Raw genomic sequence first — 25335 nt, 5'->3', positions numbered from 1 at the left:
TTCTCATAACAACTAATTGGCCCTAAGGACATATTTGCCACCTGGAGGTGAACATCACCTGATTATTCCTCCCTTCTTTCTCACATCCTAAACCAGATTTCTTAAAGATCAACGGCCTTTTGGTTAATCAATTCTCACTATTAAGTTGGAATCAGAAGGACCCATATGAAAACTGGATTGCCTAATTCATAATAAAGTTAATGGTTACTTGTTGTGCTAGCATCCCTGTACACTGTAAGGCTTAATAATAGGCAACTGTGCCAGTAAGTGGCAGTGCACAGCTTCACTGATAAGGGCCAAGCTGTGGAGAGCCTGGCTGCTTGAAAGAAGGAAAAAGACAAGCTTTTAACAATTGATTCATTTAGCTAACTATGTGTTCTGCTGCAACTTTATTTATTATCATTAGAGTATAATGATGATAATAATAATAATTCATTACATTTAGATAGCACTTTTCTCAGTACTCAAGATCCACTGTGGCAACCCCTAATGGGAGCAGACAAATGAAAAAGAAGAAGGAGGATATATAAAGAAGCATTGGCATATGAACTTAAATGCCAATCTAAAATATATATGTGTGTGCTAATATAAAAGCCTGCGAACGCAGAGAGTTAAGTTATAGCACTTAGCTGTACACTTGCCTGACAGAGGCTAAGCTGCTGCTTACTTCACAGACATCTATGTGCAGGGAAAGGTCCTAAACCTTCAATAATCAGCTGTTAATCCCCTATATAGCTCAGACTAGCTAGATATTATAATGCATTTTATTTTATCTTTATTGCCTAAGGTATTGATGAGCCCTAATAAATCTAAATGCCATTTTAGTGCTTAGATGTTTATGCGGTAGCTTGAGAGCTTGCCTTGTACTCACACAGGCAAAGGCCCTGCGTGCAGTTTGTTTTGTTTTCTATCATTGAGAAGCTCAGCACCTGCGTTCCCAAAACAAAATCTGCCTGCTTGCTTCTTCAGAGAACATAAGGACCTTGAGAGATAGATAGATAGATAGATAGATAGATAGATAGATAGATAGATAGATAGATAGATAGATAGATAGATAGATAGATAGATAGATAGATAGATAGATAGATAGATAGATAGATAGATAGATAGATAGATAGTTCTTTACTGTCACTCAGTGTGTGGCTCAAAACAAAGCAAGTGAAAAGGCAGGCTAGGTTGGTTCTGCTAAAATAAATGGTGTCCTTTTTAAGTTGCCTCAGGCCTACAATTTTCAAAGCTAATAGCACTAAAGTTAATGATAACGTATATTGATCCTTAATCAAAATCCTCGACAACTGCACTACAAAGCACACCCTAAATCAAGCCGATTGTGACTATGTGTTAATTTGTTTAGTTTTACTTCTTCGTCTTCTTCATCTTTTTCCCCTTAAATATGGGGCCGATGTGCTTGGTCAGCCTTCACCAAACAGCTCTGTCCTGCACCTCCTCAACAGTCAAGCCCTTTTCCTTCAGATCTTCTTTAACTTTATCCCAATACTTCTACTTTGGTCTCCCTCACTTTTTCTTCACCCGTACTTCCATTCCCATCACTCTTTTGCACACATATTAATGGTCTCTACTTGTCACAGTTCCATACCACTTCAACCTACTTTTGTGTTCTTTCTTAGATGTCTCTCTCACTTTTGCTGTTAACTCTGATTGTCTCATTTCTTATTTGTCTTTTTTTGTAACTCCACACATCCATCTCAACATTCTCATTTCTGCCACATCTAACTTATTCTCCTGCACTCCCTTTACTGCCCATGCCTCAGCTCCATACAGCATTGCTGGTCTCACCACTGTCTTAAAAACTTAGCTTTAACCTTCACATTAGATAGATAGATAGATAGATAGATAGATAGATAGATAGATAGATAGATAGATAGATAGATAGATAGATAGATAGATAGATAGATAGATAGATAGATAGATAGATAGATAGATAGATAGATAGATAGATAGATAGATAGATACTTTATTAATCCCAAGGGGAAGTTCACTAAAAAATAAAAGAAAAAACTCGGCGTGTAAAAATCCATGCCCACGTTGTAAAAGTAAGTGTGTCCAGGGAACAAATCCACATAAAATAAAGTGATAGGAGTGATCAATAAATAAAAATAGAAAAATAAAAGTAGAAAAGTACACATACACATACAGTCATACATGGAGCTGCTGAAAAGGCTGCCACTCTTGGCGGCACCGGAACTAACAAGTTAGTTCTTCAATCATACAGTACTCTTGCTACCATCTTCCAATTCCACCCCACATTCTATGGGTTATCTGTGCTTATAGTTTTCCATCTCAGTCTAAGGCTGATCCTAGATATCTAAATTTATCCAGTCGTTTCAGTAGCCATTCCCTGATTATCATTACACCTCAAACAGTATATTCTGTTTTCTTTCTGTTATCTTCAACCCACTGTTTTCCAAAGTCCTTCTCCATTCTTCCAACTTCCTGTCCAATTCCCCTTTTCTGGTGCTACACAACATAATGTCATCAGCAAAATGCATGCACCGGTGGATTTGTCTTTTATCCCATGACTCATCACATCTATATCCATATCAAAGATGTAAGGACTTATTTCCCTTTCATATAATTTCCTAGTTTTACTGTTAATGCCACCAGCAGAAAATTCACTAAGATAAAAAAAAATCCCAACTTAAACACCTGCTGCTTGATAACTCTGATTTGTTACTGAATCTTTGTGTGTGAGATAATAGGTATATTGACATCCTTTCCAATATACTAACATAGCCTCCGACCCCTGTAACTCCACAAATGGCAAAAAAGTGTATATAGTGGAAAATGAATTCATAGAATTTCTGTAGAGAAAATGTCTAGCAGTCTCAAAGAGCAAATATCAGTCACTGTTAAAAAAAAGCCACAGCCCTTTCAGTAGAAAGGCCATTGATTGCAAGCTTAAGGAGGTCAGTAAGTCAAGTAGTAGTTGAATTGCCCTGACAGTATAAACAAGATAATTCAGGATGAGATGATCCAGTTTACAATATCTTCTAATTCCCAATAGGCTCTACCCAGAGCCTGAATAAAATGTTTACTTACAGTGGCTATATTCCAAATCAAAAAGAAAATGAATTTTTGTAAGGATTAACTGATGGGATTTTGCTGGAATAATTGAGAATTCTGGGTGTTGTGAAAACCTCCACCCCACTAACAACCACCATCTGGCTGTTTCTTAGATCAAGTAAAACACTGTGCAGCTTGAAAATAGCTGCACATCTAACGTGTTTATGTATGAGAAGCCTCATTTTGTTCATTATCTTGCAGCACTCAAAGGCTTATATGCCACCTTTGGCTTCAAGGGCTGCCATCTGTGTGGATTTTGCTTATTCTTCCCATGTTTATGGAGCTTTTTTTCAAGGTACTCCAGTAAAAATCTGCAGCCAAAAAGTGCAGGTTGGGTTAATTGGCAGCTCCAATCTGACTCTGAATAAGTAAATGTGGGTATGTGAGTAGCATTCAATATGTGACTGGATTGTATGTTATTCTATATGTGTAGGCCACCATCTCAGTGTAATAAATAAAGCAGGAACAGAATATAGACTAATTAACACTAGAATTCCTGAAGCCTACGAAACAACTCGTAATCCCAGCCCACTTTAAATCCCTTCGCACCTCTACCATCAGCGTTTTTTGTTTTGTAAATGCATCGATCAGCTCAAGCAGCAAGCAGCATGCTGTCCCATCCTCCACCTTGACAGAGCTCAGGTCGCAGTCAAAAAAGTTCTCCAAGTTCAAGCCAAGGCTCCTTATCTGTGTGTGATGTGCCTGGAGTTGTATAGGGTAAATAATACAGTATATCGTTATTTGCAATACATGCATTTCATGTGTGTTCCGTGTCTACAAAGATCTGGGTAGGTATAAGATGAAAGGAAATGCAAGAAATGCTGAACACATACCTAAAACAGAAACTTTTTCCATGCTATACTAATAATCACGTGAAGTGTAAAATGTGTGAAGACGTTAGTCCAAATATTAAATAAACACGTGCGCTTTTATTCAAAAATACAGCCAAAGAACAAAAAAAAAGCATTTTGTAAGTGGGGAATGGTAATATATTTGTGGGCATAATGACTCTAATGACACATTCTCTCCATGTCTGCATCTCCAAAGACATGCAGGTTTGGTTAACTGATGACACTAAATTGGCCTTGGTGTGAGTACAGTATGTGTTAGTGCGTGCTCTGTGATGGATTGGCATCCTATCCAGTGTTGCTTCCCTCCTTGTACCCAATGCTGCTGGAACAAGCTTTGGATCCCCACAGTCCTGAGTTAGATTTGATGGGTTTGAGGGTGGATGTGTTACATGAGGGTAGAAATAAGGGACAGATTTTTGGCCCATTGTCTAGAGTCCACAGTCATTTTTTCCTTGTTAATCAATAATTAAAATAACATACTCTGATCTGAAAATTTTCAGAAATAAATAAAAAAAATCCATGTGGATATTCCTTTCTTTTGAACTGACTATTACGACCCAAAGGGACCATGTATGTAAGGTATATTTAAAGGTTTTGGGTTGAGCGCATGGGTATAATGGTTAAGGTACAGCTAGTATGAGTAAAATAGTGTTCTGCAGTAATTGGGAAAGGGCAGATTTAACAAAAAATGGGGCCAGGAGATAAGACAGAGTCAAAGTAATCATGCAAGTTTGGTCCCAAAAGATGAAAAGCATTGTTGTCAAAACCAAAGCAAAATCCTTAATTGAGGTAGCTAAGATTCTTTTACCAGGAAACAGTAAACAAAAGACATTTGCGCATAATGTCTCAATTAATGTCTCAAGGAAATTACCTGAATAAGTTGTTTTTTTAGAATAGGGCATATTAAACCTATATTTGGAAATTTTTGAGTCAACATCATGACTGTGCCATTGTGTAAAAATCTGGTTTATAAATATTTTTTTTCCAGTGGTTCTTTTGCTTCAAACAATTATCTGAATATGGTTTTTCATGAATATAATAATTGGATATCCTTTTCTTTCTTGTGTTTTTAATGTTATAAATAATGATTCGCATTCCACCATAGCACCATCTTGTTTTTCCTGTGTTTCCTTTTTTGGTTGATTACATGTAGTAACTGATTTGATTGGATTTGAAATATTTTAGTTCATTAGGCATTGACAGACCTGTTGATCTTTACAGTCATTCACCATTACTTTACTGAGGATAATATTTCTAAACCGTGCTGAAAGCTAACCATGTATCTGTACTCCTGATAGATACACTTTGAGCCTACAAGAAACAATGCACCATTATTTTTGCTGCATTCAGAAATGTTTAACAAGACCAGTGTGGACCTCTATCATAGCAACTTAGATTAACAAAGTCCACACGGACATGTGCAACTTTGGCTGTAGCTAGCAGCATAAAAAGTTTAAACATCATTGCAGATACTTTTTTGCATCTATGACTCTTGATATTTGAGATATGAGATTAATGATATGGAAGAAAAAAGCTTCAAGTTTAATTTGAGCAGGATTACCGGGGCAAAAGAATTGACTGTCTAGCCTCCAAGGTCTGTAAGGCTGCTGCAGAGACAATGGAGGTAAACCATGCCCTCTTGGAGCACTGATAGCCACAGTCTCATTCTACCACAGTGTGCTAAAAAGCACCTTTGGGGATCTTATCCATCCACTACTATCAGGCAATTCAATGCTTCCTCCCTACATACTCTTTAAGTTCATTCTGAAATTTCTGCACAATATACATTAATTAATTAATTAACTGATTGATTAATTGATTGAGTGGCATATTGGCATGTTAACTTAACTGGAGACCCTAAATTGCTCTAGTATAAGTGAGTGTGGATGTGTTTGCTAGTGCGACAAGTGCCCCATACATTTGTGATAATGGGTTGAGTGGGTAGAGAACGTTGATGGAGGATGAAATTATGAATTACTGTAGTTCTGTAGCATATATTATGTTTTTTTTAATTAACTAATACACATTGAACAAAGTATTTAAGTTGTGTTAAAATTTACTTGAAGAAATACAATATCCACCATGATGGTCAAATATACTCCTTTAATATAAGAATGTCTTGTGCAGTATGATTTCCTCTTGGAGAGTTTATCTTAAAGTTTCATTCCATAGTTACTTGTTTTATGTCCTAGCTATAGAGATTATATCCATTTGTGGGGTTTTCATTCTACACCTGCAAGAACTTATTTTGTGTGAGGTCATGGTTTTATCACAGCTAGTATCTCTCATCGGGCAGTACTGGGTCAGTTTCAAGCTGTCTCAGTACTGTGAAATTGGTTTTCAGCTTTTTCTGACCAGACTGTAACTTGACAATTCATTCATTCAAAAAGCACCTTTGAAATCTCTTAGCTGCACTCCTTCTATAGTATACTGTATGCTTTAAAACAGTCATATCCTGGGAGGGTTAACACTGTAAAAGTCTCATGAACCCTTCAGTAAAATATAAAATTCATTTGTAACAAAATTTTGTAGTACCCTATATATAATAGAATAGTAATGCTGCATAGTGTAATATATGACATAGGTGTTTTTTATGGTCTGGTGATATTAAATAGCATGCTCCAGATTATTTAGCCATATTATACCGTGTAACATTTCTACCTCATTAAGCAGAGAATGTCACTGTGCAAATACTATATGATCATTTCAGATTACTTTGCTGCTTGGCTTGAATAACTGAATGCTTCCTTTCCTATGTTTAGCTTCAAATCCTTGTGCAGCAAATAATGGTCGAGGTCAGTGTTCACATCTGTGCCTCATCAGCTACAACCGAACGGCAGCATGTGGATGCCCTCACCTGATGAAGCTGGGCACCAATAAGAAGTCCTGCTATGGTAAGTGTTTAATTTTACAATTCAAGGACTGCAAATGGAATTTAGATGAGACCTTCAAACTTTAATAAGTCTTACCTTTCAGAAAGGAGACATGTCAGGAACTGAAAGGCTGTCAAAACATAACCCGGAAAGTAGAATGTTTGATGATTTGTTAGATTTATTCTACAAAGTTTTCAATTAATCTATACTTCCAGTAAAAATAGATTATATTTAACCTTATAATTTAACAACTTTCTGTTTTAATTCCACTGCTGATAACAACATGAAACAACAAATTTGAATATCAAGATGAAAATATTATAAAATTATTTTTTATTATATTTACCATTTGAAAAATGCATTTTTCTTTCTTGTAACTTCCCAGCAAACATCTTGCATTAAAACTTTGTAATGTATAAACCCTTAAGCATTACTGATTATAATTAGTTGGGTAGGCCTCACGGCATCAAGGAGCAGGGTTCAGTCCCTGGCTCGATCACCACCTTTTCTGGAGTCTTCCTGTTTCCACAGCAGTTTTCTCTGGATGATCACGTGTTCTGTCACATCACAAAGACTTGAGTGCTGTGGCTGAATGATAAGTTTCATGTAAGGTGTGTCTCTGCCTTTTTCTCTCTCAAAGTTGCTGACACAAAGTGTGGCTCACTGCAACCCAATAATGTATTAAGCAGTTTCAAAAAATATACGAATGTCATTTTTGGCATAAAGTACTTTGTAACACCAAACAACCCTTGATATGAATGCCATTATACTATGTGTACATGACAATAAACCTGACTTGATGTTATATTTTTTAATTTTTGCAACTACCACACATTTTATAGGTATGGCTATTTAAATCTAAAAATGTAAGAAAAAATTCGGTACAAAAATAGGAAGTTCTTATAAACCTTCAAATAATGGCTTAGATGGAATTTAGTTACCTTTGATGATAAAGAACATAAGAAGTCTATATGAGAAGAGACCGTATGACTACAAAACCTTTGCCAATAATATCTCAGTTAACTCCTGTTCTCCCAGTGAAGCTGATGCAGATTTTATTCTAATAATAAACTTGTGGGAGAAAAAACACCACTACTTACACCAGTTCATTCTTTCTGTATCTTGGACATAGCCAGTCAACCTACTGCCATCTAGAAATATCTTGTGCTTTCTTTACCAAAATGCATAGTCAGTAACTTCCACAGACTATTATGTGAGGTTTTGCTGCTCATATATCTTCCCTATCTTTTAATTTCCTCAACTTCATCCCATTATTTATATTCCCAGTTGATAATGTTTATAGTCATCATCAGTTTAAGCACCTCTAGTAAACCCTTGCTTGCCCACATGATTTCCATATTTAAATGAAAGCTTTCAAAATGGGAAAAAAAAATACACTTTTTCTTATACGTACTGTAGATATTAATAAGACATTGAGGGGCCAAAATGTCTTGTTATTGCAAGTGTCAGTCATGTTGATTTACCTAAGCTATTTACCAGATTAATTAAAGGGAACAGAGGGTGGGTACGGTTCAAGCTCGATAAGATCTAAATTGTCATTACATTCCAGTCTACAAATGTAAAATGAAAATATAGTGAGGAAGTGATGACTAGTCATAATAGAAATAGTAGTCAAAACTCTGTCTAGTTACATCTGTCCTTGGCAGAAAGTTATTGCAAACATTCATGGAGAAGATAAAGAAAGTTTTAGTTATGAGCCAGTAGATTGTGGCTATTACTGTCTTTAACTGTTTCAGGCAGTGTGCTTTATTTTTACATATCCCAATGACAGAATTATGCATTTTCTTACCAACAAAACCAACATTACTCCTTTAATACCCCAACTTACTTGTTCAATCTGATTTTGTTGCATATCAGTTTCAGTTTATTTTTGTGTCGCATTCACCGAGTGTAGGCACAGAGCACTGCGACAAGTTCTCAGGTAAATTTTACTAAATACAGATCTAATAAGTGCTAAATACAGAACTAGTACATATAAAGAAAGATTTGTTTAAATACACAGGAAACTGTTAGCCCTTAACCTGGAAACCAACAATGTCTGTCATTAATTAATTGTTGAACTATGGCAAAATAACAGTGGAGGAGAGCCAAACACAAGCACCAGTTAGCAGCATGCCTGCAGGAAATAAACCTTTTGGGGATCCATGGTCAGTTGTAAGAGAAACAGCCTAAGACCAAATTCAGACATAGTCACAGTCCTAGAGACCTCAACGAACTGGCCGTCCAACCCCTCCTGGGTATTCTGTAGCCTGTAACCTGTGCTGGGCTAACTAATCTGATGACAGAATCTTTGTTCTTCTTCATTCTGTCCAATAAAATCCAGGCCCCCAGTATCTCAGGTGACTATTTCATGGGAGAGAGAGATTCTGAGATCAGTTTGCATTCATCCTCAGTATTAAATAGGTGTATAGAATAATCCATTGTAACTGGAGTGGAGACCATTCTGATGTTTTCTCACACCCAAAATAATGCCAAGGGAGACAAATATGTCAAAATACGTGTGCTTATTTTGAAACACACTAAAGGAGGGCCTGCGGTGGGCTGGTGCCCTGCCCGGGATTTGTTCCTGCTGGCTGGGATTGGCTCCAGCAGACCCCCGTGACCCTGTGTTAGGATATAGCAGGTTGAACAATGACTGACTGTCTGACTAAAGGAGGGATGAACAAAAAGATCTAAAAATTGCAAAGATAAAAGCAAAAACAAAATTAAATCTGCCTCTTCTAAACATTCTTACTAATTATTTGCCATCTGGCCACAGTCTGTTTGGTAGAGTGGCTGACCCACTTTCCCAAACACTTCTTGAGGACTATCTCAATCTCTCTCTTTCTCTCTCTGAGGAACATGGCATCTTCCTCTAACTAGAGTATTTCCCTGCTTGTCAACTGATTTAAGATTTAGTGAACCCTCACACATGAGATGGCTTTAAGCGCTAGAATCGCTTGCGTTAGGGCAGAACCATACTCTATGACGGCATCTGACTTGGATTTTGAGTTCTGTTCTACGTTAAAATGGCCATTCTTCTCTTAAAACATTCATGTTGTCTCATTCAGAGACTGCTTTATGCCTGGCCTGAATATAATGCGGGCGGCACCGTGGTGCAGTGGGTAGCGCTGCTGCCTCGCAGATGGAAGACCTGGGGACCTGGGTTCGCTTCCCGGGTCCTCCCTGCGTGGAGTTTGCATGTTCTGTCTGTGTGGGTTTCCTCCGGGCGCTCCGGTTTCCTCCCACAGTCCAAAGACATGCAGGTTAGGTGGATTGGCGATTCTAAATTGGCCCCAGTGTGTGCTGGGTGTGTTTGTGTGTGTCCTGCGGTGGGTTGGCACCCTGCCCGGGATTGGTTCCTGCCTTGTGCCCTGTGTTGGCTGGGATTGGCTCCAGCAGATCCCAGTGACCCTGTGTTCGGATTCAGTGGGTTGGAAAATGGATGGATGGATGAATATAATGCATTAGCCTCTTGGTTGCTCTATTGCATTAAAATTCTGTCTTCCAGTAGGTTTACCGTTACATTTTTTCTCCAGCGCACCCAAGACATTTGCATCCTTGCCATTGTGATTTTTAACATTCTAGTGTACATACGTTTATTTTCAAAACCAGTGTAGATTCTTCTCTACCTTCACAGTTCTAGACAGGTCCTTCCACTTTCCTGTTCTAGTCATCAGGTGGCCTTCCACACCATAAATAATTTTAGAGTGCTTTCTGAATCATAATGTTTTGGTAAGCCAAATCCCTCTCGGCAGTATTGGGCTCTGTAGAAGCCACTTATTAATGTAACACTAATTTGTTGCACATTTGCTCACCTAACTATAATCATTCATAGGATGCATGTTTTTGAACTGGAAGACAAATAAGATACCTAAGTATATCGCAATGAAGACTGACATAGACATTCCCTGATCTAACCATCGATCCTAATTTGGTTTAGATACATTTGCTTACATGTATGAGGTAGAGTGGTGGCTCTGAGGCTAAGGATCTGCACTGGTATGTGGAATGTTGCTGGTTCAAGTCCTGTTACTGCCAGAAGGGGTCCTACTCCGTTGGGCCCTTGAGCAAAGCCGTTAACCTGAAAATTTCTCCAGGGGTGCTGTACAATGGCTGACCCTGCGTTCCGACCTCCAAATGTCAAGTGGAAAGATAATTTCCTCTCTAGGATTATTACAGTGTACCAAACACCATAACATGAGTATGTAAATTCACAGTGCATGACTTTTATTGTTGTGGTTTTATGCTTTACTTTGAAGGGAATCATGGCATAGCTATTTTGTTGTTCACGTTTTCATAATATAAAATGCCATGTTTATTCAGAACTTTATATTGTACTTATAAATGTATTATTGAGATAGCTACTAAAGAGTTTTTAATTGTGTTCTGACAATAGTCTGTACATAACGTATTATCATTTTGCTGTCTTAAACAATTCTCAAATCTCCCCTTTTTTGTATTTGCAGAACTGAAGAAATTCCTAATTTATGCTAGACACTCTGAAATCAGAGGAGTTGATATAGAAAATCCATACATGAATATTATAACTGCCTTTACTGTACCCGATATTGACGATGTCACCATAGTAGATTATGATGCCCTGGAAGAAAGGCTGTACTGGGCTGATGTAAAAACTCAGACAATAAAACGAGCGTATGTAAATGGAACTGGATTGGAGACTGTTATAGTAGGAGGTAAAAAGAAAAAATAAATAAATATATAAAGTGAAGATGTTAAATTATAAGAGTTTTTTTTTCTTTATTGGCTTGTTTAGGTTTTTATTGGATATTAAACTTACTTTTTTAACATTATCAATAAGAGAATTTCGAAATGTCTGGTATAGTTATTCTGTTTTTTGACATTCACCCTAAGGTCACACTTTATAAGTATTAGGTTTATTTTTGCTAGTATTAATAATTTTTACAGGCAATCAGATTACCATTGTGGGTTGTAACAATATTATCTTTTGAGACACCTTGCTATATTTGAAAAAGTTTTACCTAAAATTGAAAATGTAATATACTATTATATATTGTTCAGACAGTTTTTTTTTCATATATATTTTAAACATTTATGTACATAGAATAGTATGTGTGTGCTTGTCTTAAAAAAAATTCAATGTACTAAAATAGTTATATATAATATGCCTATCTATCAGAACAGGACAGAATACAGCTAGTTTTAAGCTCTTACATATTCAGATTAGAAAGCAATGTATGTAATGGTCTGTTTTAAATGTTTCCTGTTTAAAATGCTTTAGGCAAATAATACAGTGCATTCCCTGATAGCAGGTAATTTATTTCAAATTTGAATGAAATATGATCCCTAATAACAAAATACTGTGTGCAGTATTTATTTTCTCATTAGCCTGAACAAATTGTGTTGTTGCAGAGAAGAGGCATAAACCAGGTAGTCTTGATCAGAAAATAAATACTTCTATTAATTTACAAATGTGTTTATGCTGCTGTCTCACAGCCCACCACCTTTCTACAGTATCTCTATTTGGCCCACTCTGAGAGAAGGAGGCTGCCAACTCATTTGTTATACTCGACAGCTTCACTTTTTATATGTGCGGATTACTGCCAGTTCTTCTATTGAATGTGAATCTGCTCAAAGCAAGTGCATATGAATTTTCAGTAGCAATAAAACTAAGTAAACTAAGCCTCTTTTTCAATTCACTTCTAATTTTTGAAAGCAAATTCATGTCTTAAATTTTTTAAACTAGCAATCTTCAAACTGAAGGATTTTTTTTTGTCTTTGCAGATCTACTTAATGTTTGTGGGCTTGCTATAGATTGGATATCTAGGAATATGTACTGGGTAAGCTCAGAGTATGATGAAAGCCAAATAAACATTGCTCGATTAGATGGCTCCCTGAAGACCTCCATCATTCATGGAATTGATAAACCAAAGTGTCTTGTGGTTCACCCACTAAAAGGGTAAGAACAACAAAATCACAGTCTCATTCCAAGAAGAAATGTGTAACTTTATTCTTTTTACAATTACTGTACATTATTTCTTCTATAGAAAAACCTGTAGTTTAAATGTATACAAAAAATACTCATTTTCATAATGCATCTATTTGCTTTCTGGTTCCAATTCTGAGCCTTTCTATCATAATCAAGAATGCTGAAGCCATGTTTAGCCTTAGTTGGCAAAAAGCATACAGTATACATTTTTACTATAGTATTTTGTTATTAAAACCCTAGACATTATTTGATTAATAGTTAAAATATAATAAATGCCTTTGCCTTAACAATAATTTTATCATGTTGTGTGCCTGTCCCAGCTAGCAAACACTAGTGGAGGAAACAATAAAAGAGTAATCTTCAGGAAACCTGAAAAAGCAGTAGGAATAGTTTATGAAAAATTAATATGGGATGTTGTTAAGCAGCAGAGAAAACAAATCAATAATTTTTCTAGAAAATGCAGGAGTTTAGAAATACTTGGCTGGCAAAAAAAAATTTTTTTCTGGAATGTTGGGAAGAGCTACAGTGCATCCGGAAAGTATTCATGGCGCATCACTTTTTCCACATTTTGTTATGTTACAGCCTGAATGTAGTGAAAAGTCAAACAAAATGACACATTTTATTGGCTAACTAAAGGTGTCATTTTGCTTGACTTTTCACTTTGTTTCTTGACTAATAGAATGGTGGCCAGACTTTCTTCATACAGTATATACTGTATATATTGTGCAGGGTGGCTCAGGGAAGTAGTCCCATACACAGTAAGGATGTCCTGCCCTGATTTTAGCAGCTGCAAATGTAGTCAGGTAAAGCTAGGAGGAAGTCCCTGTACTGTATATATTTTATTTGGAATTCTTTTGATCTGTTTTGCTAGTATTGCTCTATGTGTGTTGACTAGGAAGAAGACATGCCATATGCATGGTAAATGTATATTTTGATTGTGGAGTTGTATGTTCATACAGACTCCTTTTAGTCGACACATGGGATAATACCCTTTGCATGTTCTTCTGCTAAGCAATTTATCAGCTGGTAACAAAGCAGAATACTACAGGTTCTGGAAATTATGAACCAAAATCAAGAAACCCTTCCATCTGTATCTTAAAGTTTGTCATTAACATTGTAGATTGTATGGATAGAAACCCTCATGAGTCAATGTAGAGAATATCATAATAAGTGGGTGTTTCACGAAGGTCATGTCAGTGAGTACTTTCTTATATGAAGGCTGCTTTTTAAAGTACCTCCTAGTATGTAGGGTTTTGTGGGTCACATAAGGTTTCTCATGAGAATACACAAATTGTAAGGTTTTGCTTTATTTATTTCATATTTTAATACATTTCTCTATTTATTCATTCTTCCTCATGTTTTTGGTTTAAAAAATAACTATTTCTAAGGCATTTGGATCTTTATACTACTACTAGGATGATGTGACGCCAAGTGGCACTCACTTATACACAATGATGTTCTAGTTGCATGTTACATTTTAACCTGCTTTTAACTTTTTGGGTTGTATAGGTCATGGGATAACTCTAATTCTACATATAGTCAAATTTTGTGAAATGAGTGTATTTTTGAAGTAAATTAAAAAAATCCATTCCAATGTATTACCATTTTGGAAATTTTCTTAATTTTCTAAAGTTATAATTTTGTCCACTAACAGGTGCTCCATTACTTTAAATGTTGTTTAGATTTAAGACTATTAAAGGTCAACTGTTGTTTTTTTTCTGTTGTTAAAAAAGATTCTCAATTTACTCTAATTTAAAAATGAGGATAATCCAATCACATTTCCACAGTTATTGGTAGTTACTGCTTTCAAGTTTATTAACCTTTTATGCTAGAGTAATTAAAAGTGCATTTGCCACTTCAATGCATTCTCTATAAAACATTTGAAGGTGACATTAGGTACAGCTTTTAAACTATAGGACAAATGTGGTAATAGTTAATGTTACAAGACTCATTGAATTCTCTGCTTTTATGTTTGCATTGCCTTCTTTAAGCAAATTGTTTCTTTTTTATTTTGTTATTAAATTAGGATTTGTTTTTTTCTGGTTTAAAGATAATTCAATATATGAGGACACAAAAAGCTTCAGGATGTAGGAGTTGACAAAAGCCATTAGAGAAAAATATTTAGATGGAAGGCCTTTAGTCTTGATGAATAAATCTATTTATTTTAAGCATCCTGTTTTGAATTGTGCATTATTGTTTTTAAGTTTTGAAATGCTAAAATGTAATGAAGATTGTATTTGTATAATTTAGCTAATGAGTCCTACCGTATGTGCTGATGCCAACTGACGCTGAGAGCCCAAGTGCCATCATATTATAATATACTTTCCTAATTTAATGCCTCAGATTGTAACTGCAAATTGGGTTCTGGGAGAGAGGGGATCACACTTAAGGACATGTGGTTAAAACTGTGCTGAACAGTGAGAAATGACATTCTGAAGCTATTAAATTGTGAAGAAGTTGTGGGAATGAAGTGAGGATAGGAAAGGGCAAAGTGAAGATTCAAATCATTTTCTTGTTTTAGAGGTTTTGCTTTACGTTGTAAACAGCTGGCTCATTGAAGATGAGGTAAACTCTTTGCTTTATTTATTTACACAACTTCATTTGATTTTAGGAAACTTTATTGGACTGATGGAAATACAATAAATATGGCAAACATGGATGGAAGTAATAGTAAAATCTTGCACCAGAATCAAAAGGAACCAGTTGGTAAATAAAGCTTTTTTCTTAAATTCTAATACTTGTTATAATGTTGTATTTTTACTTGTTTACTACCACTCCTGGTAATTAAGGTAGAAATCTACTTCCCAGACAATCCAAATTATGATTCTTGACAAAACTATTATAAAATGGGTCACTCAACTCCTGGGAGCTACATTTCAAGAAAATGAAACCTCCTAAGTGCCCTGGTCTAAATAATTCAATGTAGCAGTGCAGAAATTATTATTATCCTATTTATTTGTAATATTAATTTATCATTTAAAATTGCAGGTGGACTTTCTTTATAAGTTAAAGTGCATATGAAGGTAAATGAGTGAAAGATGGACATTTTTCCCCTCACAATGTATTCATTTTATCCTACACAGTTCAGTAATATGTAATGTTATGTACTGTAAGAGCATGGGGGTGTTCAGCCTCCTGTGTGCTATTTTGTTAAGGACAGACAAAGTTGTAACTGAAAAGTTTCTCTAAATGCAACTTTAAAATATGATGTATTATTTATAGTTTTTCTAATAATCTATATATATAATTCAATACGCCGCCAGCGAGCAAGACACCCATGGAGCACGCAGGACGGGGCCATGCCCACCAACTGGCAGGCTGCAACTCACAAAACACGGCGTCATTCCTGTTCGTCTCTGCTACAGTCCACATGCACCTTTGAGCCACGTTGACTTTTCGGTTACGACGCACGACTGCATCCACCATCGCAAACTGTTTTACACGCTACATACAGCGATTCGCATCCGCGACAAACATGCTTCTTCTTAGATGGTCCTGCAGGAACACGGAAAACGTTTGTCTACACAACACTCCTTATTCCCCGGCCCGCGTCCACCCTCACTCTCCAGGCAACAAACACCACGAAGGGCGCTTTTGTCTCCATGGCACACGCACGACAGAGCCCCGTCCACCAACAATTCGCGCGAGGGTGAAAGCATTTGCCAAGAATGTTTTCATTAATCAAGAACGAAAGTCGGAGGTTCGAAGACTATCACATACCGTCATAATTCCGACCATAAATTATGCCGACTGGCGATCCAGCAGCATTATTCCCATGACCCGCCGGGCAGCCGTCATATTTGTCACAGATGTGAATCGCTGTATGCAGCGTGTAAAACAGTTTGTTTGTCGACCAGGGCACGCAAGACAGACCGTGTGATACGCACGACAGAGCCACGCACGATAACTCACAGAGCCCCGCCCACCAACAATTCACTAAGCATCTGACCATGGCACACGCACGTCAGAGCCCCGCCCACCAACAATTTGCACGAGAGCAAAAGCATTTGCCAAGAATTTTTTCATTAATCAAGAACGAAAGTCGGAGGTTCAAAGACGATCACATACCGTCATAGTTCCGACCATAAATGATGCCGACTGGCGATCTGGTGGCGTTATTCCCATGATCCACCGGGCAACCAAAGTCTTTGGGTTCCGAGGGGAGTATGGTTGCAAAGCTGAAACTTAAAGGAATTGACGGAAGGGCATCACCAGGTTTGGAGCCTTTAGCTTAATTACACTCAACACGGGAAACCTAACCCAGCCTGGACAAACATGTGGACTGTAGCAGATGCGAAACCGAATGAGTGAGGCGATGTTTGGAAAATGAATAGTTAACGTGACTCACAAGTGCATGTGGACTGTACACAGACGAAACCAATTCAGGTGAGGAGTTGGGGCGGGCACATGAGCAGGCAGTGCATACTGAACGATGACTAAGAAATGGCTGTTCACCCATCAATACATTGTCCTCACTAGGCGTCCTTCCCCTCACACCCCATTCCACCCTCCACGCGCGACTGCTGTCCAGCCCCGTCCCTCGCTCTGGGAAGTGGGGGCGTGGTGGCGGTCCTCCAGTTTTCAGTCACGGACAATTGTATGTTGCTCTCTCCACAGTTCCCTTACAGTCGTATCCTCAAACCCACCCCATAAGAAGAAGCATGTTTGTCGCGGATGTGAATCGCTGTATGCAGCGTGTAAAACGGTTTGTTTGTTGCGGATGTGAATCGCTGTATGCGGCATGTAAAACAGTTTGCGAGGGGTATCCCATGGTCTTACAGTTGGTGGGCGGGTCTCTGTTAGTTGCTCTTGCGAGCGGGCACATGACCAGGCAGTGTGTATGCTTCGAGAGCGAGGGTGGACGCGACAGGACCATCTAAGAAGAATCATATTTGTCGCGGATGTGAATCGCTGTATGCAGCACGTAAAACAATTTGTTTGTCGCAGATGTGAATCGCTGTATGCAGCGTGTAAAACAGTTTGTGATGGGTATCCCATGGTCTTAGCAGTGTCTATGCTTCGATGTGAATAGCTTTATGCAGCGTGTAAAACGCTGTATTGTATGTTGCCCTCTCCAGAGTTCCATCTTTTCATTCACCTACAGTCGTATCCTCAAAACCAACCCCATTTGAACAACTGTGTCTTTCAGGAAGTGTTCACCCATCAATACATAATTATGCGGTGTATGCTACGCCGCGGGTTGGCTAGTATATATATATTATACTAGTAAATGAACTTGTTACTTTTCTGTAACATTAGGAATTAATGTACTGTATGAGTACAAGTCCATGGAGGTTATGCAAAAGCTTCATAATGCACTGGTGAGGCCTCATCTGGAGTACTGTGTGCAGTTTTGGTCTCTTGCCTACAAAAAGGACATAGCAGCATTAGAAAACGGATGAATTATAAAGAAGGATCAAAAAAGCTGAACTTTTTTAGTTTAAGCAAAAGAAGACTAACAGGAGATATGATTGAAGTTTTTAAAATTATGAAGGGAATTAGTACAGTGTATTGAGACTGTTTTTTCTTTACACAAAGAACTGTAGACACATGGGATAAGATACCAAGTAGCGTGGTAGACAGTAGGGCTTTAGGGACTTTCAAATCTAGGCTTGATATTATTTTAGTAGAATTATTTTACGACTGGCAAGCTTTGTTGAGCTGAATGGCCAGTTCTTGTCTTGATTGTTCTAATGTGCTTAGTGATTTTCTGATCTCATACGCTGATGATGGTTGCAATGACATTTTGACAAGCTGGGCAGACCAGCTTGTTCCCACGAATTGGTCAGATATAATTGTTCTAGGGTGTCCTGGGACTGTTTTTGAGTCTCATTTCGGTGTTGACCATCTGTAAGATATGCCAAACCACTTCATATGTATCCTGTTGATCTGGGCAAACAGCAATCCTTCTCATGAAGTAATCACAACACTCTAGTAGCATTTTGTGGGGATTTGTGAAGGAAATTGTCACTTTACACTGGTAGTTTCTTGTCACTATGTTATGCAGTCAACAACATGCTTATCAAAATGTGTCTGATGTGCTTACAACATGACTAGGGCCATGGTAACATTCACATGACTTATTCAGCAGTGTAAAGCAAATGATACAAAAATTCTAATAAATGAAAAGTGCTTGACTACTGATTTGAATCCATTTTCTCCTTTGAAGTACTTGTGACTTTTGTTCTGGATAGATACAGCTGTAATGTATTGCAATTTCCCGCTTAGGGATATTCTTTCTTCCACAAGTAATATGCTAATCCTATCTATATCACAGCAGGTGTGTTTGGTTTCTTCTTGGCTGGGGGAAATAATTGCTCAGCTCTAGATCCCATTGGAAATTCTTACACAACAAAAACTGTCCATAGTTATTTGACTGAAAGAATTGCTTGTAACAGTGGATTGATTGACTGCTTTTGATCCTTATGTGCTCTAATTACCTACAAGACAGATGAGCCATGGGTTTATATAATGCTGAATCCCATGGCCTCGCTTTTTGGAATTTACTGTACCGTTTATAATGGAAATAGTATTTACAATAAGAATAACTTATATGTTAAAAAATGTATTTGAATCTTTGCTGTGTTTTAGTCAATGTGCAGTAAAGTGTTTGCTACAAAGATGTGTTATAGTTTATTGTACAGGAAAACAGATTAAAAAAGAAATTACCATCCTAAAGAACAGTTTGGATTTTAACAGCTCTTCCTAAAGGAAACACTTCACTTAATAAAAAATGTGATTTTTTTTGTGATTCCTTATCTTGATCTATTGCCCCTGACCATAAAGCACGTTTTTTTTTTTTCTTCACCTGCTTACAACTTTCAGCTCTCAGTTGTAGCACATCAATCACTTCTGTTTGGACAATAGGATCCTTATAGTATTTTTGAAAATAAATGTTTTAAATCAACAGACTTTCCCAAGTATTACAATTTGTTTCATTTCTTTCAGAATATTTTCAGATGTGCAATACTTTGCTCCTATGTGAAACTAGGGGGCTTTGCCCCCTGCTCACTTCGCTTGCCAACCCCCCTGGCCTGCGCTACACACCTGGCACTTCACGTCTCTGCTGCTCGCGTATGTGGATTTCACTTTCACCAAACAACAAATCTTTTAATTCTCGCGGATATGCCTCTTCATTGGGAAGAAACACTACTTTTCCCTGATGGCAACAAGAATTATGTGATCTACAAATCTCTGACTTAAAGTTTAAATCCGAACAATATATCTGATCTCTTTTCATTGTTCTGTTATTTCACTGAGTAATAATTTCTGTTTGTTTGCACTAATGCGATCTTTACTATCATTTTTTTGAGACTTTGAAAATTTTAGTACTTTCATTATCTCTAACCTGCTCTGCATGTGTATTGCACCAACGTTTCTGAATTCTTTATGACATTCTACTTTTTCATCTACTCTTTGTCTTTTATTTCCGGCTCCAGGCGTCGTTAAATCTCTTGGCACAATGTCTAGTCTCGCGGGATGTGAAAGTGTCTCTCTTCAAAAGATCACATCTCGTCCCAGGCTAAAAAGTCTCGTCTCATCCCAGGATTTTTTTATTATAATAGAAAGATGTAACATTCACAAATATTCTTAATCCAGTTCAATCCAGGTCGTGAGGAAGGAACCAATCTTAGACAAAACAGCTGGCCATCCAGAGGGCCACAGTAGAATCTGTCATTAACCTAACCTTCCTGTCTTTGTGATATGGGAGAGAAATCGAAATAACTAGAGAAAAGGCCACACAGACACAGGGAGAATGTGCAGATTCAGACTGTGGGGTCTGAGCCTAAGATGTTGGATCCATGATGCAGTAGCACTAACTGCTGTGCCACCCAAGTAAAATAAAAAAAAAAATATTGCACTGAATAGCACACAACCTAAAACCTATCTGTGACAGCAAAATGTGTTATGTGAGCTGGTATGCATATACAAAGTTATTCACCAATCAATTCTTTAGTGTATTTGTCATAAGTAAAAGGCATAACACAATATAAAAGAATTCTGTCAGTTTTTGCCAGCTGATTTTAGAGAAGCTGCATGCCATGAAGAAAAGTCATCTTTTTCACCGAGAGCAATGGTAACTGAAGTTGCTCATTGTGGTAACATTATTAGCCTTTGTGTAACACTTTTTCAAAACCTTTACCAACACTTTAAACATGCTTTCAAAAGCATACAGTAAGCAAGCATACATTTATCAGAACTACTTTATCATTCTTTCCAAACCTTTGTGTCATGTCTGCAAAATACTTACATAACCACATTCTTCTTGCAGCATGTTTAAAGTTCTAGAAAAAGAAATATTTTAATGCATTTTACACAAAGCATTTTTAATCCACTGCTCAAGTTGATTTATGCACAAACTCTGTATAATAATAATATACTCATCTCATTATGTGGCCAAACATGTTCTTTTAAAAAGTGTTCACACAGATGTCATACCAACGTAATAATAATAATAATAGTACAGTTTCCAACACTAGGAAAAGCTATATACAGTATTTTATCATTTATAGTTGCAATGCTGAATTTGGTCATTAGTACCATTGTTTAAAATATACTGACAAACTGTATTAATATAAAATTAAAGCAAAAATATATCTTGACTTATACTTCTAAGAAATATATGGTAAATAGTTTTAATAGCAGATCCTACACGTTTCACACCACTTTCACTATCCAGTCTATAAACAGACATTAACAGCAACATTTATTTCTATAGCATATTGCTATACAAAGAATGTAGCTCAAAGTGGTTTACTGTGCAAGATGTCAAACAAAAACTTTTCAAGAAATGCAAAAGAAATTAAAAAATAGATCCGAATATGAATAAATAAATGCCATGCTGAAATTTGCAATTAAGAAGAGTCCTTTTTTATCGACATGTTTTTAAGTCTCTAATGATTATAACCTGTTGCTATGTTCAGAAATCTGAGGAGGACAGAAAATATTTTAAACAAAAAACTCCAGCTAGCGAGATACTGGAGCAAAAAAAACGAAATATGCAGGAGTTCCAAGGCCAAAAGACCAGCCAGCCCCCATTGGACATTCAACTTAAAATAAATGTACTTAAGTCATCCCGTATTGTTGTTTGAAGTTTCATCCTAGACTCTAGGATTCAGTGCAGTATGTGTCATGGACAGGTGGCACGTTTTCCTTCAAACATCACAGGTGACTGCACAGTACTTTGATCAGTAGAGATTAATGAAGATTACAAATTAATGGAGAATATTTCTATGCATAAATAATCTATTAGAAATAGAATTAACATACTGCTATGAAAAGCCAAATTTAAAAAAATGGAGTTTTAGATGATTTTAAAATATTTCATAGTGTTAGCCTGGCATATTTCTATCCGTAAAGTATTGCAGACTATTGGTGCATAACTGAACATAAGGCTCTCACACCACTTTTTTATGCATTTGGAATTATAAGCAAGCCACTATTAGAAGATCTTAGGTTATAATTGGGAATATAAGGGTACAGCCACTCCAAAATATAAGAAGTAGCAAAATACTACTATATCACTAGTAGTATTTTAAAATCAATCCTAGCCAATGTACTAATAATAAAACTGGAGAGATGTGCTCAGATTTTATTTTTCTGGTTAAGATTCTTGCTGCTGCACTCTGAAATGAATTCAACTGGTTAATATCTTTCTTAGAGTCCATGATCAAACGTAAATCTGGATTATTAAGGCTAATATTAAGGGATCAAGTTTATTTCAAATACCCTCGCTATTTCCATTTTTACTACCGACTAAGATTTTAGTTTTTTTCTATTCATCCATTCAGAAATACAAGAAAGACATTGCATCAGACATTGGATGTGCCAGGCTCATCAGGGGCTATAAATAAGTAAAGCTGTGTGTCATCTGCATAGCTGTGGTAGTTTACCTTGTGTTTTGAAATAATCTGGTATAATAGTAGCATATAGATTAGAAATAAAAACAATGGGCCCAGAACAGACCCTTGTCATACATTGCATACAATATCATGGATCCCTGAGCTTCAATCACCACTACTAACAAAGAATTTTCAACTAAATCAATAAAACTGAAACCGATTTAAGATACTGCCAAAGAGAGCCACCCTTTGTCTAATGCAATTTCTAAGACTACTGTGGTCTATGGTGTCATTGTTGCTCTCAAGTCTAAGAGATCTTATAGGATATCTTATATTTTCATTTCTCACTCTGGACTAATAGAATTCATTTTACAATTTATAAAAATTTAATGATTATATTGTAAGTTATAAATAACAATATTTATTTATATAGCACATTTTCATACAAATAATGTAGTTCAAAGTGCATTACATGATGAAGAAAGAAAAAAAGACAAAATAAATAAGAATTAAAATTAGGGAACACTAGTTAAAATAGAATAAAAGTAAGGTCAGATAGCCAGGGAGGACAGAAAAAACAAAAAAAAAACTTCAGACGGCTGGAGAAAAAAATAAAATCTGCAGGGGTTCCAGGCCATGAGACCACCCAGCCCCCTCTAGGCATTCTACCTAACATAAATGACCTCAATCAGTCCTCATTGTATTCAGGGTTCTCATGGAAGAATTTGATGATGATGGTCATGGGAACTTCTGGTCTTTAATCCATCAATGTAGGGACAGCACGGTGCTTTGATTAGGTGGTGGTGGCGCAGATCACCACCACAGAAAACTGGAAAAAGAACAGAAGAGAAAGTAGGGATTAGTACGGATTTTAGAGCCACCATGGATAATAATTAATTGAATATACAGAGCATCAAGATTAAACTCAAATGAAGCTATGAGAAAGCCATGTTAAAGTAGTGTATTTTCAGCAGTTTTTAAAGTGCTCCACTGTATTAGACTGGTGAATTTCTATTGGTAAGCTATTCTAGATTTTAGGTGCATAATAGCAGAAGGCCGCATCACCACTTCTTTTAAGTTTAGCTCTTGGAATTCTAAGTAGACACTCATTTGAAGATCTAAGGTTACGATTTGGAGTGTAAAGTGTAAAACATTCTGAAATATAGGATGGAACGAGATTATTTAAGACTTTGTAAACTATAAACAGTATTTTAAAGTCAATTCTAAATTACACAGGTAAACAATGTAGTGACATCAAAACTGGAGAGATGTGCTTGTATTTTCTTTTCCTATAATATTTTAGCAGCTGGATTCTGCACTAGCTGCAATCACTTGATGTCTTTCTTGGGTAGTCCTAAGAGGACTAACTTTTCCTATATTTCTTAAGTGAAAAAATGCTATCCTAGTAATCTGATTAATATGTGATTTAAAATTCAGGTCAGATTCAATAGTTACCCGTAAATTCTTTACTTTCGTCTTGACTTTTAATCGTAATGGATCAAGTTTATATCTAGTAACCTCATTATATATATCTAATAACCTCATTATATCCATTTTTGACAATCACTAAAATTTCTGTTTTCTCCTTATTTAGTTTGAGAAAATTACTACACATCCATTCAGAAACACAAGTAAGACATTGCATCAGTGAATCAATATTTTAAATGAAATATTTTAAGTTTAAAAATATTCAATTTTTGCACATCAATCTACAATCTACATAATCTTCTCCTTCTTCTTCTTTCGGCTGCTCCCATTAGGGGTTGCCACAGTGGATCATCTTCTTCCATATCTTTCTGTCCTCTACATCTTGTTCTGTTACACCCATCACCTGCATGTCCTCTCTCACCACATCCATAAGCCTCTTCTTAGGCCTTCCTTTTTTCCTCTTGCCTGGCACCTCTATCCTTAGCATTCTTCTCCCAATATACCCAGCATCTCTCCTCTGCACATGTCCAAACCAATGCAATCTGATGAGACAAAAATGTAATTCTTTGGGCAGAACTCCAAACATAATGTCTGGCAAAGACCAGGCACTGCTCATCATCTACCTAATACCAATCTTACAGTGAAGTATGGCTGTGGCAACACCATGCTATGATGGTGTTCTCAGCAGCATGGATAGGAAGACTGGTCAGAACTCAGGGAAGGATAAATACAGCCTAATACAGAGAGGTCCTTGAAGAAAACCTTTACAGAATGCACAAGGCCTCAGACAGGGGTGACAGTACATTTTAGCACAACAATGACCCAGAGCAATCACGACTACACTGGAGAGGCATTTGGAACAAATCTCTGACTGCCCTTGGGTGGCCCAGCCAAAGCCCAGAGTTAAACCCAGTAGAGCATGTGTGGAGAGATCTGAAGATGACTGGTTACAGACACTTCCCATCCAATCTAATGTTTGAGAGGATCTGACAGGATGAATGGGATAAACTACCCAAATTCAGGTGTGTAAAACTTGCGAGAGACATGCCCAAGTAGATGTGAAGCTGTAATTTCTGTCAAAGGGGCTTCTGCAAAGTACTGAATTAAGGGTCTGAACACTTACATGAAGTGATATTTCAATTTTTGATTCTAAATGCTTTTGCAAAACTTTCCAAAAACATATTTTCACTTTGTTGTTATGGGTTGAGTGTAGATTGATAGGCAAAATGGCAAGTTCATTAATTTAAAACTAAATTCACATCACAATAAAATATGCAGAAAGTAAA

The 25335-nt window shown here is 36.8% G+C and overlaps 1 protein-coding gene across 1 annotated transcript in view; it reads left to right on the top strand.

The window, feature by feature from the left end:
• The window catches only part of lrp1bb (low density lipoprotein receptor-related protein 1Bb), a 2167948-nt gene that overhangs the window by 1485451 nt on the left and 657162 nt on the right, over positions 1–25335 (top strand). Inside the window, exons 28-31 of the mRNA XM_051931086.1 lie at positions 6698–6829; positions 11278–11505; positions 12575–12749; positions 15391–15485. Coding sequence (XP_051787046.1) covers positions 6698–6829; positions 11278–11505; positions 12575–12749; positions 15391–15485 — 630 coding nt within the window. The remainder of the gene's footprint in view (positions 1–6697; positions 6830–11277; positions 11506–12574; positions 12750–15390; positions 15486–25335) is intronic.

The sequence above is a fragment of the Erpetoichthys calabaricus genome, chromosome 8 (assembly GCF_900747795.2).
Source record: "Erpetoichthys calabaricus chromosome 8, fErpCal1.3, whole genome shotgun sequence".
Taxonomy (NCBI): Eukaryota; Metazoa; Chordata; class Cladistia; order Polypteriformes; family Polypteridae; genus Erpetoichthys; species Erpetoichthys calabaricus.
This window is presented reverse-complemented; position numbering and strand designations above follow the sequence as displayed.